Raw genomic sequence first — 17366 nt, forward strand, 5'->3', positions numbered from 1 at the left:
GTTTCAAAAATCTCTACCGACTCCTTTAACCATAAGACACTAACGTTTGTTAAGAATACTTCTGAATTCAGTTGGAACTTAGATAAATTTCAAATTATCAGAATAGTTGGTATTCACACTAAAGTTTGACTTAAAAATTTCAACTAAATTGAGCAACGGGTAGATTGTTATATCCCAATGAGTATAAAACTGGATTTCTGACGTTCTGCTATCTTTTGTGAATCGTTTCTTTAAATAAATAAATAAATAACCAAATTAAAATGATACAAACATATTATATTCTTATCATTAGGTCAAATACCTTCCAAACATTTTGTAGCAACCATGAACCAACTTAAGCAAGACAACCACTAAAAATGTAAGAGCACTGGATGGTCTTTTTGTCCAAATATGAGACTCAGTAGTGTGCATCCATAATCGCGCACTCAGGACTCGAACCTAGTACCCTTGGGTATGCACGGGAACACTCAACCTCTAGACCACTTAGTCGGCATTCAACAGTGTTGATGTCTAACTTCCGTTGATCCATGATCTTGCACAACCCTTCATCCATTATCTGTTTGGGATTGTGAAAATTACGGGATTTTATTAATATCACGAACCGATCTATGTCATATAACCACTGAAAAACTGGAAACACTGGACAGCTCTCTCAAAAAGCTATTAGATTTCGGATACAGTATGCCAATTAGCCATCAGCCAAGAGTTTGCTTTCCTTTCCAAAGAATGAAGCACACCCCACTGGCCGAAAGATATGGTTAACATTTCAAAGGGATATATATACATATATATGAATGGATGCTTAATTATTACTCGATTCAATTGTTCACCAAAAGGCTACCTCACTCTCAGTCTTGTCACTAAAGCAGCCAGTTGGGCTCACTAATAGGAAGCTTGTGTATCAGATATCAGAATCGGACACCGCATAACAAGATATTTTCCCGTTCATCAATTTGTGTATTGTTTTCTCGCTAACTACTGATTTGTAGACAAGAAATGTTTTGTCATAATACGTAAATAGTAAATGATTAAAGTCAAAACTCACTTCTTCCCTAATTTCATAATTTTTTTTCTATTCAGTTTCAACGATATGTTGCAAAACTTCGTAGTAAAAACACAATATATAAGCAAAAACGTGCTCAATTAAGTGAGTTACGCGCAGAAAAAGGAATACTGTCGAGAACTGTTGAAATATTACGTAATGAAGAGAATGAAATGAAAACATTATTGGCTAATGCAGAATCTGAACATGGTACCAGTGGTTGTTGGGAAACTCAAACAAATTTAGGCAAAGTAAGATAAATACTATTGTTTTACATATTTTTAATTTCCTTACAAATAAATTGGATTAAACTGATTGACAACTGAATTATAATCAGTGTTATATATCTCTGTTCTTAAATGCAGTTACTATCAAATTAACTGATAAAATAATTCATAAAAAGGTTGTACTACTCATAATAAATGACAAAAGCCTTCAAAAACATATAACAGGATAAGTTTAATAATTGAAGCTAGACCACAATGGAAAACCTGGAAGCACTGGACAGATTTTTCATCATAGTATGGGACTCCTTGACAATGCGCATCCACCATCCTGCCCCTAGCGTGATTCGAACCCAGGATCTGTCAGCGCTTAACCTCTATACCACTGAGCTGGTATCTAACGGTGTTAATGTCTAACTTCAACTAATCCACGAACAGGGATTTAAAAGATTTAAAATCTGAGTTTCATATTTGTTTGTTTTTAATATTCATCTCGAACAGAATATCAATAATGTAGGATAAACTTGAAATTTTGATATTAAATAAATCAAAAACAACAACTGATGAATTCGTTATGTTTCGTCACTTTCCCATCAGTTACATATAAACTATAAACTTTAATTGTTACCAGTTAATAGATGTTATGTCGCAATATAATGTGTTAATCAATAACGGATAAGTGGTGTTTTATGTGAAAAACACTAAAGAAGACTTTGCATCATAATTTTTCTTAAAATAGTTTTTTATAATTCTAGAATATTAAGATAATTTTCTTATGTGATATAACCAATAAAAACATTTTTTAGAAGTTTTGAAAGAAAAAAAAATGGACATATGAGTTCAACTCACTAAATTGTGATTACAATTAAATTAAATAAACGTACATACGTATTTATGCATGTTACCCTTTGTGAAGGAGCATAGGTCGCCCACCACGATTCTCAAATCCACTATGTCCTCGGCGATTCTTTCCAGTTGCTATTCATCATTTTCATGTCTGCTTCTCCAATTCCCGACGTAGTGTGTTCCTTGGCCTTCCTCTTTTTCGTTTCCATTCACGATTCCAAATTAGCGTTTGCCTCGTGGTGTAGTTTGATGATTTCTGAAACATATATCCCATCCACTTCCAATGTATTTCCCAAATTTCATCTTCATTTGGAAGTTGGTTTGTTCCATACTACAGTGGATTGTTACTGACGGTATCCGGACAACGGATCTACAATATCTTGTGTAGATAATTGCTTAGGAATACTTGTACGTTTTTTTGATAATGATTGTAGTAGTTCTCCAAGTTTCAGCTGCGAAAAGTAGGACTGTCTGAACATTCGTACTGAAGATTTTGACTTCGATACTAGATGATAGTTGTTTTCAGTTTCATATTTACTTCAACTGTAGGAATGCTGTCCTTACTTTGCCAATCCTCGCTTTTGCGTCTGCATCAAATCCTTCTTGTTTATCGATGATGCTGCTGACCAGATACATGAACGACCTCTTTCGACCGCTTTCAGAGCTTCTCCATCAGTTGTGATTGGATTGCTGTTCTCCGTGTTGTATTTGAGGATGTTGCTTTTTCCCCTGTGTATCTTGAAGCCTACTGATGCAGAGGCTGCTGCTATAAATTAAAGACAAGAGAGGTTAAACAGTTTTGATTCGTTTGTGTTGTCAAGGCGATTGATGGTTAACTACTGACTCTTAAATGCAGCTGCATAGAAAGCAACAAAATAAAATGTATTATGATTCTTTCTTTGTTAAAAAACATGGGAGCACTGGACGGCCGTTTCATCTTAGTGCGAGACCCCTTCATGGTCCCGCATGAGGGATTCGGACCCAGTACCTTCGGTCTCGTGTACGAACGCCTTTTAATGCTTCCAAGTTTTCAATGGTGGTCTTGCTTAGGTAAACTCATGAATTCAGTTGTGGCAGTTTAATTTTAAGGTCAGTCATTATGCTTGAAATAATCTCTGATCTCTTTTAATTAACATTACAACAGACAATCAGATTTCTTTCTATTAAGGCGTACTTTGACAAACTCAACTTACCCTAGTGCATTTCTAGTTCGGTGATTAACAAAACATTTAATAGGAACCTACCTGCAACCAAAAGCTTCTAGACTTTTGATAACCTTGAACTTCACAACGTGAATTCTGAGTAAAATTCAGAATTTGAACATTATTGTTTAAGGGTTTAGCACTGAATAGATTTTGTTTTTATTTGTCTATGATAATTTTGATTTTGGTTATTCCCCTGGGAAAACTGGACCTAGACTGACGTATTAAATATTGAATCTATTTAAACTTCTACTGTTAAAGTCATTTCGATTATAACTTTACACATTATTGTCTTTTGTATACTCGTAAACTAATTTCTATCATATTCTTTGTTTAAATTTTGATGAGTTTTCACATAAATATTTACATTGTTCTTTGGAATTCAGTTGGTCCTAAGAATAAAACAACGTGGGATTAATTAATAAAATAGAATATCCCACTTAATCATTTCTCTTGAATGAAATGAAAATCTTCTAACTCGCGGGGCAGAGTTTAAGTGGTTTGAATTATTTTTTCTGGTTAGCGTATTTTTACCGAGTTAGTTTTCTACGGAATGAGGTTGCTAACCCCATCCCCAACCCTCCCCCTACTTTACGCTGTCTTGGGACCGGTAGTAGCCCTAGAGAGGCTACAGGCGGAGTTACTCAATCACTTCATATTGTTATAAAAATTTTCAAATTAGACATTGTTTTATTCATTTCAGATTTAACTTAGTATGAATCAATGAACTGGGGGGGGGTTGACTTGGTTTCTTTATACTTTGAAATGGTTCAAGATAATTTGCAACGATCCCAAGTTTAGATGTTTAAAGCATTGAATATTAAAGTAAAATCTATGGATCTTAAAAACAAAAATAAAATATTTTGATTATGTAGACTAAAATTTTACATAACTTTGAGTTTCCGATTTCACAGTCTGCAAAAGCGTTAAAATAACTTAGATATACCTTTGTTTTTGAAAGCTTCTGAAGATTTACAAATGTTTACAAATACTAACTTCATACTATCCTTGATATTAATTAAATGCAACTTCATGAGTTAACTATGTGAGTACTTTCAAATCATCAAAATAGTTCATACCTGGATATGTTAAATGACTTAGTTAATAACAGATTGTATGAAACTACTTACATTCAACCTGTTTCTTTCTTTAAACTATGAACTTCATAATTTATTTTTTCGGTAGTATTATTCGTTTTGTTTTGTTTTCAAAACTATATTTCTCATATTTAGTTGTCAACTCCAACTGTTTGTAATTATTTTCAATTTCATTTATACAATTTCGCGAAGAACTATACATATGTATTTATGGACAAAGCTTTTTGTCTTTATAGTCTCAGGTTAACTGAAGAATAAATGACAATCAGATAGAACTGAAAAACTATTTTGTTAGCGGTATGAATTATTTTTATGATTACTATAATTCTAGTTTTAGAATGCAGTTAATTAATCATAGAAAAGATAGAATCTAGCGTGAATGTCTAACAAATACAACATCAACATAGAAGTTGAGAAATTATTCATATGAAAAGTAGAAGAGTTGAATTCATGAGATGATCTATGCTAGATCACAATTAAAAACTTGGAAGCACTGGATAGCTGTTTTATCCAAGTAAGAGATGCCTCCATAATACACATCCACGATCCTGCATGCGGGACTCGAACCCAGGAACTTCGGTCTCGCGCGTGAACGCTTAACCTATCAACCACTGAGCTGGTATTCAACGGTGTTAATTTCTAACTTCAATCAATCCATGACCTTGCGCAAGCCTTCATCCATTCTCTGAAGTGGATAACTGTCTCCATCGGACACAGATTGGACTCCACTGGTCACGGCTTTTCACCGAAACTCCAAGAAATCCATCGCGAAGCTAGTCACTAGTGAGCAAATTTGTTATTTTGTAATTTTATAGATATGATGTTAATAGGGACTAATTTACGAAACAGTAAGTAGTAAGAAGGTATAAAAATTGTACAGAAATTAACAGTGAAGTGGACATTGATCTGTTAAGAGTTTGGTAGTTTATAATTAAAGAACATAAATTGATATAAACTTATGACCGTGATCCAAAACCGTCTCCGAACTAAAAATATTTATTTAGATTGTTTACCTTATTCATCAAATTTAACTTGTAATTAAATGGTTAAAAGCTACTTACTTTCATCATAAGGCCGGCAGTGTGTATGAATGAAACATTCCCTCAACTTGTTGAACCTGTTCAATGAAATTTCAGTGGGTTTTTGTATTACAGTATAATATTGATTACTACCTACAGACCAATCACTTTAAGCATCTCACTTCTTAATTTACATTACTAACTGATATTATATAGATAACACTTAAGAGCGATAAATTATTGGACAACTAGTTAGTCCACAAACTCCCCATCTTAAATGGTAATTTTGTGCTTAGTCCAAAAAAGCTCCATTGATAAATTATGACTGATAGAAGTGAGCTAGATCAGAAAATAGGCAGTTATTACTGATACCAATAGAAGATAGTTACACAATATCGCGAATTGACTATTAAATGTCAATTCACTATCTAACAGTAACACAGTGTCTATAAGATTTTAAAGTTTCGGATTAATTCATTGACAAGGTTGTGGGTCCTTAGTATTAAGAAGTTATTTAATCTAACAAAAACAATTGTCCAATTCTCTCAGTCTTCATCTAGCTAAAGTTAGTCTGTGTTGTAAACATCCTTCGATTTGTAGTATCACTGAAAATACCTTATTCAGTTAAATCAATGGTTTAACTTGCTACTTTGACTTCTAGCTGTAACCAAAATATATACTGTTAATAATGTACATTTGTGACAAATATTTGTACATATAAATTGATCTTTCACTAAGTTATATAGTTATATTTGTTTAGTTCTTCATGGCAAAGTACCACGCTGAATGAGTTCAATTTATATCACAGAGAAGATCATTGCTTACTAGATTGCACGTATATCTTGCTAACAACTACCAATTAATACAAAACTTAGGTTCAATATTTCTCATCAACTTCCTCAAGCCAGTGAACATTTACGCATTTATTTAATCAGAAGCAAGTAATAGCATATTAAATATAAATTGAATTAGTTCAATGGGTAATAATACATAAAATCAACGTATTCCAGTTTATTTTAAAACCAAAGTAGATTGACGTAATCACTGACCAATATTGATAGTATTTGATAAAATGTATTATTATTATTACTACACTCTAATATACGACATTTACATGAACCTATTTTGTTTGTCACACCATTTTATGGTACTAGCAATTTATTCAATAACACGTCATTATTTATGAAAGTGTTTATTCTAGATTAGTCAAAATAAATTTTATTCTTACATAATACAACTTGAAATGGTGGAGAGGATTTGTAGATTAGATGGATGATTTTGATGGAGTTTTATTCTCTGACGACCAAACTATCTAGCTCAGAGAACAAAATTTCATCAAAAATAATACAACTTTCTAATTATAGTACATAAGATAACTTTTCCAGTTGATGTTAACCTATAGTTTGAATCAATGTTATGTATCAACAAGAGTGTTACTTATTAATTCAGCTCCTTTTACCACCTAACTTTCAGATTAATACATCCTTGATGATCTTATATACATAATAGTTTAATTATCATGATCAGTTAAGTATTTGATTTTGTATAAGTAGTTTAGTCTAGAAAATATTCTCTTGGTATCTTCGCCTTTGTTAGCGGGACAGATTGGATTAAAGCATACTCAATGCATGTTTGCTTTGGTGAACGCTGATTAGCTAATTCTTATCCAATCAGCACTAGTCGATAGTTGGAGAATACTCTAGAGTCTTCTCATGTAAAAACTATAAATATACTAACGTTTTCCCTATTGTTCTTCTTACTTGCTTCTTACTGTCATCTAACCTCGTTATTTGGAATATAATCTCTTTCCTGTTCAATCGTGTTCTGATTTGGGGACTTGTCGAGTGAATCGGTGTCCGAGAATACTAAGCAATAGGAATAGCTGGGTTATAACCGTAAGAGAGAAATATAACAACCTTAAATACTTTGAAACATAGTCCTGAAGAATATAGAAGATATTTTGATTCGAAACGATTAAGTTATTATCTGTCTATACATAGATTGTTCTATAAATTAGATCAGATTATTATTTAGAGTTACCTAATTATGATATTGAAAATTGTTGATTGAAGACTACAAAAGGCATGAGTTTAAACTCATTACGATGTTGTTTATTGATTTGCTCTGTCTTAGTAGTTCTGAATAACTTTCAACTTAATATTTTTATAATTTTCATCCATCTAATTGTGTCATACACTTCCATCCATCTAACTGTGTCATACACTTCCATCTTAAAGTTTGTTTTCTTTTTGATTATGTTCGTAAGCATAAACTTGTACCAACTTGAAACAATAAACTTCTATTGACGTTTCTATATCATTTTTCATTGGTATGCTCTATTACCATTTAGATTAAATTATACCTTGTAATAAATCTGTCCTACTTTCATACTCTTATAATAGATCAGTTGGTCATAGACAATATAAAACTTGATGAAAATACGATAACTAGACAAAGGTACCATGATTCATACTATTAATAATGAAGAGACGTTTGACAATAAAAAAATATCAATGTTTAAATAACAACATAAATTACGGGTGAAGAACTAAACGTACAAAAGATACTTTTAACATACTGACTGAAAACAACTTTATTACTTACTTACTTACGCCTGTTACCCCTCGTGGAGGAGCATAGGCCAGCCACCATCACTCTCCATTCAACCCTTTCCTGAGCAACTGACTGATAATAATTATTTGACCATATTAAAACACTAAATTTTTAAGAAGAATAAAAAGTAAATTCATGTAGTTCACTTCATCTGATTGTAAACCTTGGCAATTAAGGTTTTTCAATTATTTTATAGATTATGATTGTTTCATAAACAAACAGAAGTATCCTTTTAATCTTAAGATAATTCAGACTACTAAATAGTTATTGAATAGAATGCTAGCATATCTTTTTCAGAGAACTCATAGCATTTTTACAACGTATTATTATTATGCTGGTCAGTATAGGAGATTATGATAGGTAGCAATTAGATGTTAATAGATAATCGTTTCAATATCTCCCCTCAATGGTGATTCGTAACATCATTAACTGACTTTCAATACTGTAAGGTTAATATCAGCGCTAATCTCATGACTAATTCATCATACACCATCAATACTTCAAACACATTTCAAGTCTAACGATTAAATAATATGCATATCTTTTACTTTCAGGGTCTATACTTCAAGCTTTAAAGTGGCAAGTAGAGAACTGTTGTCTAATCTAATTATTCTTTTTTTTTATCAAACAGAGCAATCTAGCTCCTAAAGCTTATAAACCAACAATTTTTCAAAGCTAGTTTTTGTTACGAACTAATATCGGCTCAGGAACCAATTTAAACCATGGAATGGTGAGGGCTGGTCAGCGATGGATTCCTATAAATCTGTCATTAAATTAGCGTTTACATTAACCTTTCATATATTGATCATTAAATTATTATTTTTTACTCGAATTCCTTATTTTAGAACTGGTAAGAAGGTTTTATTTAAGTAATGTTTGATTGTTTTCCCACAAAGAACTGGTAGACATTATGTAATTCAGATCTATCATCTCATTCAAATAACCAATATGGTGAACTAAAAAGAAAACTCTACGGTTTTATTATTCTAACTCACAACACATGCTAATATTGAGCTCGAGGATACAAAAGGATTGATATCTTGATAATATCATCATTTATACTTTGATTTCTTCAGAGATCACTTGTTGATACTGTAATACCAAGGTGTTTTCTTCCATCTTTTACAACAAAATAGCTTGTAAATTTTGGAAGGGTTGTGTATTTTTTGTAAAAAAGAAAGCAATAAACTTCATTTAGTTTCTCAACCTGAATTCAATTTATTCAAACTAAGTTATTCAAACTCGATTTGTTTATAGGAATAATAAATGAAATTGAACAATAACTTACAATGTACACTTGTTATTGCTTACTTGAATCTGAGATGGTGGAGAAGATTTGTAGCTCAGGTAGATGATTTTGATGGAGTTTTGTTCTGTGAGCTGAATGGTTTGGTCGTAGGAGACTTCTGTCTGAAGTTTGTGCTGATGATGTCGTTCAGAAGAACGATGAAAGCTCCACGACCAAACCATCCAGTTCAGAGAACGAAACCCCATCAAAATTACTTGAATCTTCCCATTAATGTCTAGGACTGTAATTGATCAGTTTCTTATCGGCATTTGTAAATACTTTGCATATTGCCTTAATTCACAAGCATTATAAACAAAGATGGATAGTGGCTAGCAGTGGAATCCAGGAGGCTTGTTTCGTCCTGTTTGGGACTGGTTAGTTGGATGTACCTACATCTCGGAGTTGATGTTCTTTAAACGCGCGTCCTGGAATCCACTACTAGCCATTATCCATCTTAACTTACAAAATAGTTTATTTAAATATATATTCTGAACAGCAAGCTGTTATTTATTTCAATTATAAAAAACAACTTTGTTATTATAGTTTTCACCATTTATTTTGATTGACTTTTTCTTTGCTTATTTATTTATACAAGATATCTGAAGAAATGTCACTGTCAAATGAACAAAAAGGTATTACATTAGAAGAGATGTCAAAAATTATTCAACAATTAAATAATCGAATCAATACTAAACGTACACAACTAGCTCCAATCATCCGAGAACTTCGACAATTAAGACAAAGAGCTCAGGTGATTTCATTCATACTAATAATTCTTGTAGTATTTTAGTTGAGAGTTTTTTCGGAGTTTATATAAATTTTAATGTTGGTATTCATTAGGGATTGACATCAGTATAAAATATTGATAAGTCTATACAGACACAACGGTTTAAATGTGATGCATTGTTTACGACGTTCTAGATCCCTGTAATACACGAACACTCAAATGAGAGACAACCAAATTATGTTTAACACAAAATTACAGAATATCTTCGTAAAATATGCGAACTATGCATTAAATATTCCATTTGCAAATATCCCATCGGTAGTCCTTTACATTCTGTATGATTCCTTCAATTCATTCCTAGACTCGAGCCTTATTGTCTAAATTTATCAAAACTGTCTCACTAAGAAAAAGCAGAAGTTCAACATTTTCAGGTTTGTATTGATTATGTAAAGTGATGTCAATCTGTGACGAAGATTACCTTATAAAAATCGTTAACAGATCTTTTGTTCATAAATGGATTGAAAGAATATGAAGACGTAAGTTGTAAGGTATCTCACAAAGAAATATGTAATCGTTTTCCTAACAGTGCATAAATATATGACTGGAGTCAATTTTATCCTTATCATTATGTCACATAAAGTAATATGACGAAGTGATGAAATTCATGTTTTGATAAACAATTGAATTCTTCGATATATGTGGTCAGATTGTTCGAAATGTATTACACAAATATATCACATAATTCTGATAACCTTCGTTTTCTTATCGCATTATCGAATTATTCTGAATCAGTAAGGTCTAGTTAAGAAAAACTGTAACTTCGGTTGATTGGTTATTCTAAAAAGTCACCTATATCAAAATGAGTAGCTTACAGATTAATATTACTGGACTGTGTAATAGTCATTAAACTCAGAAGGTAGTTCATGAATAACACTTAACAGCTTTTTAGTTTACCAGGATTCACATCTGAAGGGAAGTACTGAATACAATGAAAATCTTGGATACAACTAGACGATTTAGGTTACGCAGATGACCTGACGCTTCTGTCCCATACACATCAACAAATGCAGATGAAGGCAAATAGTGTAGAAGAAGCCTCTGCGTCAGTAGGCCTCCACATACACAAGAGACAGAGCAACATCCTCCAATACAACACGGAGAACACTAACTCATTCACATTTGATGGAGAAACTCTGAAAGAGGTGGAATCTTTCACTTATCTAGGTGATATCATCGATGAACGTGGAGGATCTGATTCAGATGTAAAGGCAAGGATTGACAAAGCAAGAACAGCATTCTTACAGTTGAACAAAATGTGCAACTCAAAACAACTGTCAACAAGCATCAAAGTTAGAATCTTTAATACGAACGTCAATACAGTTCTACCGTATGGAGCTGAAACTTGGAAGACTATCACAATCATCGTCAAAAAAATACAACTGAATAGGAAATTAAGAAAAGACGTTGGAAGTGGATGGGACACACATAACTTAAGTTAGTTAACTACATCACAAGGTAAGTGCTAACTTGGAATCCTGAGGGGAAACGGATAAGAGAAAGATCACCACACACTACGTTGAGAATCAGAAATCAAAAAGGTGAATAGCAAATTGGAAGAATGGGAAAGGATTGTCCAGAACAGAGTTGAATGAAGAATGCTAGTGATCAGCCCTACTCCTCCACGAGGAGTAACACGAGTAATTAAGTAAGGATTCGCAGCAGTCATTCAACTGATATTCTCCTACGATACATGTTGAATTCATTTAACATATAAATGTAATCATAAAATGTTACTAAGTACAACTTAACTGATTTCATAAAACATATTACGTTTTACATGCACTTTAAAAACGTAGTGATATCGAGTGCACTAGAAAACCATTTTTTTCATATTGCAAGTTTGTTTTTTCTGGAATAATCGATTTGGTGCACTACATACGTACAAAAACAAACATCTAAATTGTTATTATTTTATTGATTAAACAAATACGTAATCTATTCACTGTGTTTGAGTAGATGTACATTCTTCGGAAATTTAAGATTTTTTTTAAGAACAAACAATAACAAATAAGTAGTATATAAGAGTAGCATGTTAGTGAAGATCGTTTTATTTCATGACAGTTGACATTTCGGACTGAGTTTATGAGAATAATCATTTGAAATCAGGAAGTATTGTATAGTTATTTAATTCTCATATACTATAGTGTTAAAAATGTGAATTATGAAATGTTAATCAATACCCATCTCGAGTCCGTTCCCTGGAACGGATGGAGTCACGTTTTGCTAAGAAGTTCCATATTTCGATTCAGACTATGATATAAACTAACATCAAACATTATAATATTTAGTTGTTAGTTAATACTGAACGAGACGAAAAGTACTGAATTATACCGAAAAAACACTTATCACCTAATTATAAGCATTTGCCCATAAAGTTTTGTATATTTACAAAAATAACTAGAACAAAATGTTTCATACCTTAAATGGTCAACTAGCATGAAAGTTAATTTTATTGTTCTTTCCTGACTTCTTTTAACCACTTGTCACAAAATATTTATGATACTATGTCGAGTCAATTCGACTACTGACTAGATTTCAACCAGTTTGAAAAAAATTAATCAATACAAAAGGCTAAATAATATTATATTGGTCACTATAAAGTAGTCAATCAGCCCACATATCCCATTCCTATATGTTTATTGAGGTTTAGATAGTTCATTAGTATTGCTTTGATTGTAACAATCGATAATGCAAGTTCCAATCCCACTAGGTACATTGGTTCTTTCAAGATTACAAATATTCCTAAATAATGAGTGCTAGTTAGCACATATCGCATATTTAGTTATTCTTCCAAATAGCTTTCAATAACCTAACATTTCAGTAGTAATCTAAGTATAAATAATAATGCATCTTCCATGAATGTTTCAAAACATTGACATAAATAATCAATAAAGTTCGATAAATGAGTTACAACAAATCAAACGAGAAACGCGAAATCCTATTTAAAGTAAAAGAAGGGGCTTCAAAATGAAATAACAAAGAAATTTGAAACTTTCTAGTACTTGAATGTGACAGTACTTTCAAAACAGCTTGACACAGGAGAGTGCATATCGTAGACGTTGACTCTAAATCACTTTATAAGTGATAAAAATTGACTTTGAACCACATGATTTGTCCTTGACCATATTCATCTACAAAACATCACTCACATATGGTAAGCATAGTCAATCAGTAATGCTGAAGATAAGTATAGAATATTATACAGAGTTGGGGAATTATTTGCTGAGGTTGTGAAAAATCGTCGACTCAATTGGCTGGAACATATACCAAACATGTTCATTCACTCCTTACAATAAAGTATTGTACTACCAAACATTGAAATAAGCCGAAACAAGCCTTAATGTCTAAACTGAGACACAACAGAAGCTTTCGCAATGACTAAATATTAGTCTAAGTTCTATTAGACAATCCTAACGATCTATTTGAAATCCACTAATTAATCGTATTCTATACTTACAAACCTTAGATGACAGTAATGAGAATCAGTGGAGTAGTTTCATTCATTCTTTATCGTTATTTTTTAGGAATTAAAATTTCCCATATAATTTTACGCTTCTGATGTTCATATTTAATTCGTTCATTTTAAATTGAATTATTTTTACTGGTTAGCGTTTTTTCAGCGAGTTAGTTTTTTACGGGATTGGGTCGCTAACCCCATGCCCAACCTTCCTCCTTTACCCGGGCTTGGGAGTAGCAGTAACTCTAGAACAGCTACAGGCGGAGTTTCCATTTTAAATTACATTTATTATATTTAGTTTCTTCCTGTAATTAATATTAGAATTCCAAGTTTTCATGAGTAGATAAGTAAATGATCGTTCAGTTAGTAAATTTAGAATACAAAATAATTATACCTAACAGATAGGCTATTCTCATTTTCTATGTAATAAGCAAACAGTATGATTATCTCTCTCTCACTACAGTTACATTTCATATATATATATATATATATATATATATATATATATATATATATATATATTGTTGCCGTTGAAGTAACTACTACGAATTTGGTGTTTATCTTGTTGTGTTGATGAGGTGTTGTAACTTGGACCGATGTATATATATGCCTGGTCCTACGTTGTAACTGACTGGCTGATTAGACATTATCTATAAAACATATGATATAATAAAACTCCGCCTGGAGTCCCTCCGGGGGCTTCTGCCGGTCCCAAGCCCGGATAAAGGAGAAGGGTTGGGCACGGGGTTGGCGACCCCATCCCGTAGAAAACTAACTCACTAAAAAAGCGCTAACCAGAAAAAATTATTCAAACCTTTTAAACCCTGTCCTGGGGGTCAGAAGGTCTTCATTTAGAAGAACTATGATGCCTCATGATGAAATTCGAGTTCCTTCGGAAGTCACGAGGCCGATGCTCCTTCTGACAACCAGAGCAACCATTTATTTGGGTACATGGAATACTCGTACAATGTGGAAGACCGGGAGAGCCTTCCAAATTGCTGCAGAAATGAGGAGATACAACCTAGATGTGCTTGGGATCAGTGAAACACATTGGACGGAAGTTGGACAACAGCGACTAGCTTCAGGGGAGCTTCTGTTATACTCCGGCCATGATGAAGAAAATGCACCACATACACAAGGAGTTGCATTGGTGCTGTCCAAACAAGCACAAAATGCACTTATAGGATGGGAATCTCATGGACCAAGGATCATCAAAGCTTCGTTCAAAACAAAGAAAGAGGGTATTTCAATGAACATCATCCAATGCTATGCTCCTACCAACGACTACAATGAAGACGCTAAAGATCAATTCTACAATAGGCTGCAGTCAATCATCGAGAAGTGCCCAACAAAGGACCTGACCATTCTGATGGGAGATTTCAACGCCAAGGTTGGAACGGACAACACTGGATATGAAGACATCATGGGACGACACGGACTGGGAGAAAGAAACGAAAATGGTGAGAGATTTGCAAACCTACGTGCCTTCAATAAACTGGTCACAGGCGGCACCATATTCCCACATAAACGCATTCACAAAACCACATGGACTTCACCGGATCACACTACACAAAACCAAATCGACCATATTTGCATCAACAAAACATTCAGGAGGACTATAGAGGACGTGAGAACCAAGAGAGGAGATGATATAGCATCAGATCATCACTTACTGGTCGCCAAGATGAAATTGAAACTCAAGAAACACTGGACAACGGGGCGGACAATATCACAAAAGTTCAATACGGCCTTTCTTCAGGATACTAACAAACTCAACAAATTCAAGATAGACCTCAGCAACAAGTTCCAGGCCTTTCATGATCTTTATTTTATTTTATTTTAACACATAGATATTGGTACAAGAAGGCACCAAATACATATGCGCCACACAAATCTCATTCGATATGTGTGAAGGCTGTGATACTGCCCGGGTGCCCAAACCGAAGCAGGTGGTTTTCTTAGGGGGCCATTCCCCGAGCCTTCGACCTGAAGGTCTGATCCACAAGGCAGTGGAGCATCGTAAGGAGATGCAGTCCCATGGAAGCCGGTGACCAACAATTGGTTCATACGCCTTTTGTTCCCGCAGGATACTGGGGCCCATGTGCACTATTGGTTTGGAATCCGGTTAAAGCGCCGGACATTCACTTTTCGTTCTCTCATTTTTGTAAACAACACCCCCGCCACGAGAAGGCAGTGAGTAGGACTTCCCTGGCAGAGGCTGTATACGCGTGGCCATGTGAGAGCATTTCGAGAGAGAGAGAGGATTCTCCCCACTCTCGGCCGTACCAGGGCATTTGGGGAGAAGGAACTACTATGGAGAGCAACTGGAAGGGGATCAAAGAAGCAATCACTTCGACATGCCATGAGGTTCTGGACCACAAGAAGCACCGTCACAGGGAATGGATCACGGTTGATACACTGGATAAGGTTCAAGAAAGAAGGAACAAGAAGGCAGCAATCAATACCAGTCGAACAAGAGCAGAAAAAGCCAAGGCACAAGCTGAATACACAGAAGTTAACAAACAAGTGAAGAGGAGCATCAGAACCGACAAACGTAAATATGTGGAAGATTTAGCAACGACGGCGGAAAAGGCTGCAAGAGAAGGAAACATGAGACAACTATATGACACGACAAAGAAACTCTCTGTAAATCGCCGCAAACCAGAACGACCAGTGAAAAGCAAGGAAGGCAAGGTAATCACCAACATTAAAGAGCAACAAAATAGGTGGGTAGAACACTTCAATGAACTCTTGAATCGACCAGCTCCACTGAACCCACCCAACATCGAAGCAGCACCCACGGACTTCCCAATCAATGTTGGCCCACCAACAATTGAAGAAATCAGCATGGCCATCAGACAAATCAAGAGTGGCAAAGCAGCAGGACCAGATAACATTCCAGCAGAGGCACTGAAAGCAGACGTGGCGGCAACTGCAAGGATACTCCACATTCTCTTCAATAAGATTTGGGATGAGGAACAAGTACCAAAAGACTGGAAAGAAGGACTCCTAATCGAAATACCGAAGAAAGGCGATCTCAGCAAGTGTGATAACTACAGGGACATCACTCTTCTCTCAATACCGGGAAAAGTCTTCAACAGGGTATTGTTAAACAGAATGAAGGACTCCGTAGACGCCCAACTTCGTGACCAATGGGCGGGATTCCGTAAGGACAGATCCTGTACAGACCAAATCACAACTCTACGGATCATTGTGGAACAATCAATTGAATGGAATTCATCACTCTACATCAACTTCATTGACTACGAAATAGCATTTGATAGCGCGGACAGAACAACACTGTGGAAGCTTCTTCGACACTACGACGTGCCTCAGAAGATAGTCAATATCATACAGAGTTCATATGATGGGTTACACTGCAAAATCGTGCATGGAGGATAATTGACAGACTCTTTCAAGGTAAAGACCGGTGTCAGGCAAGGTTGCTTACTCTCACCCTTTCTCTTTCCCCTGGTGATCGACTGGATCATGAAGACGTCAACATCTGAAGGGAGGCACGGGATACAATGAACATCTATGGTGCAGTTGGACGATCTACACTTCGCAGATGATTTGACTCTTCTATCACAAACACAACAACAAATGCAGGAGAAGACGACCAGTGTAGTGACAGCCTCAGCAGCACTAGGTCTCAACATACATAAGGGGAAAAGCAAGGTTCTCCGATACAGCACAGTATGCAACAACTGAACCACAATTGACGGATAAGATTTGGAAGATCTAAAAACCTTTACATATTTGGGCAGCATCAATGATGAACACGGTAGATC

General features: G+C 34.5%; 1 protein-coding gene across 1 annotated transcript in view; it reads left to right on the top strand.

The window, feature by feature from the left end:
* The window catches only part of IFT81 (Intraflagellar transport protein 81), a 49098-nt gene that overhangs the window by 27171 nt on the left and 4561 nt on the right, over positions 1 to 17366 (top strand). Inside the window, exons 9-10 of the mRNA XM_051212476.1 lie at positions 1081 to 1293; positions 9927 to 10082. Coding sequence (XP_051072661.1) covers positions 1081 to 1293; positions 9927 to 10082 — 369 coding nt within the window. The remainder of the gene's footprint in view (positions 1 to 1080; positions 1294 to 9926; positions 10083 to 17366) is intronic.

This window comes from Schistosoma haematobium, chromosome ZW, assembly GCF_000699445.3.
Source record: "Schistosoma haematobium chromosome ZW, whole genome shotgun sequence".
Lineage (NCBI taxonomy): Eukaryota > Metazoa > Platyhelminthes > Trematoda > Strigeidida > Schistosomatidae > Schistosoma > Schistosoma haematobium.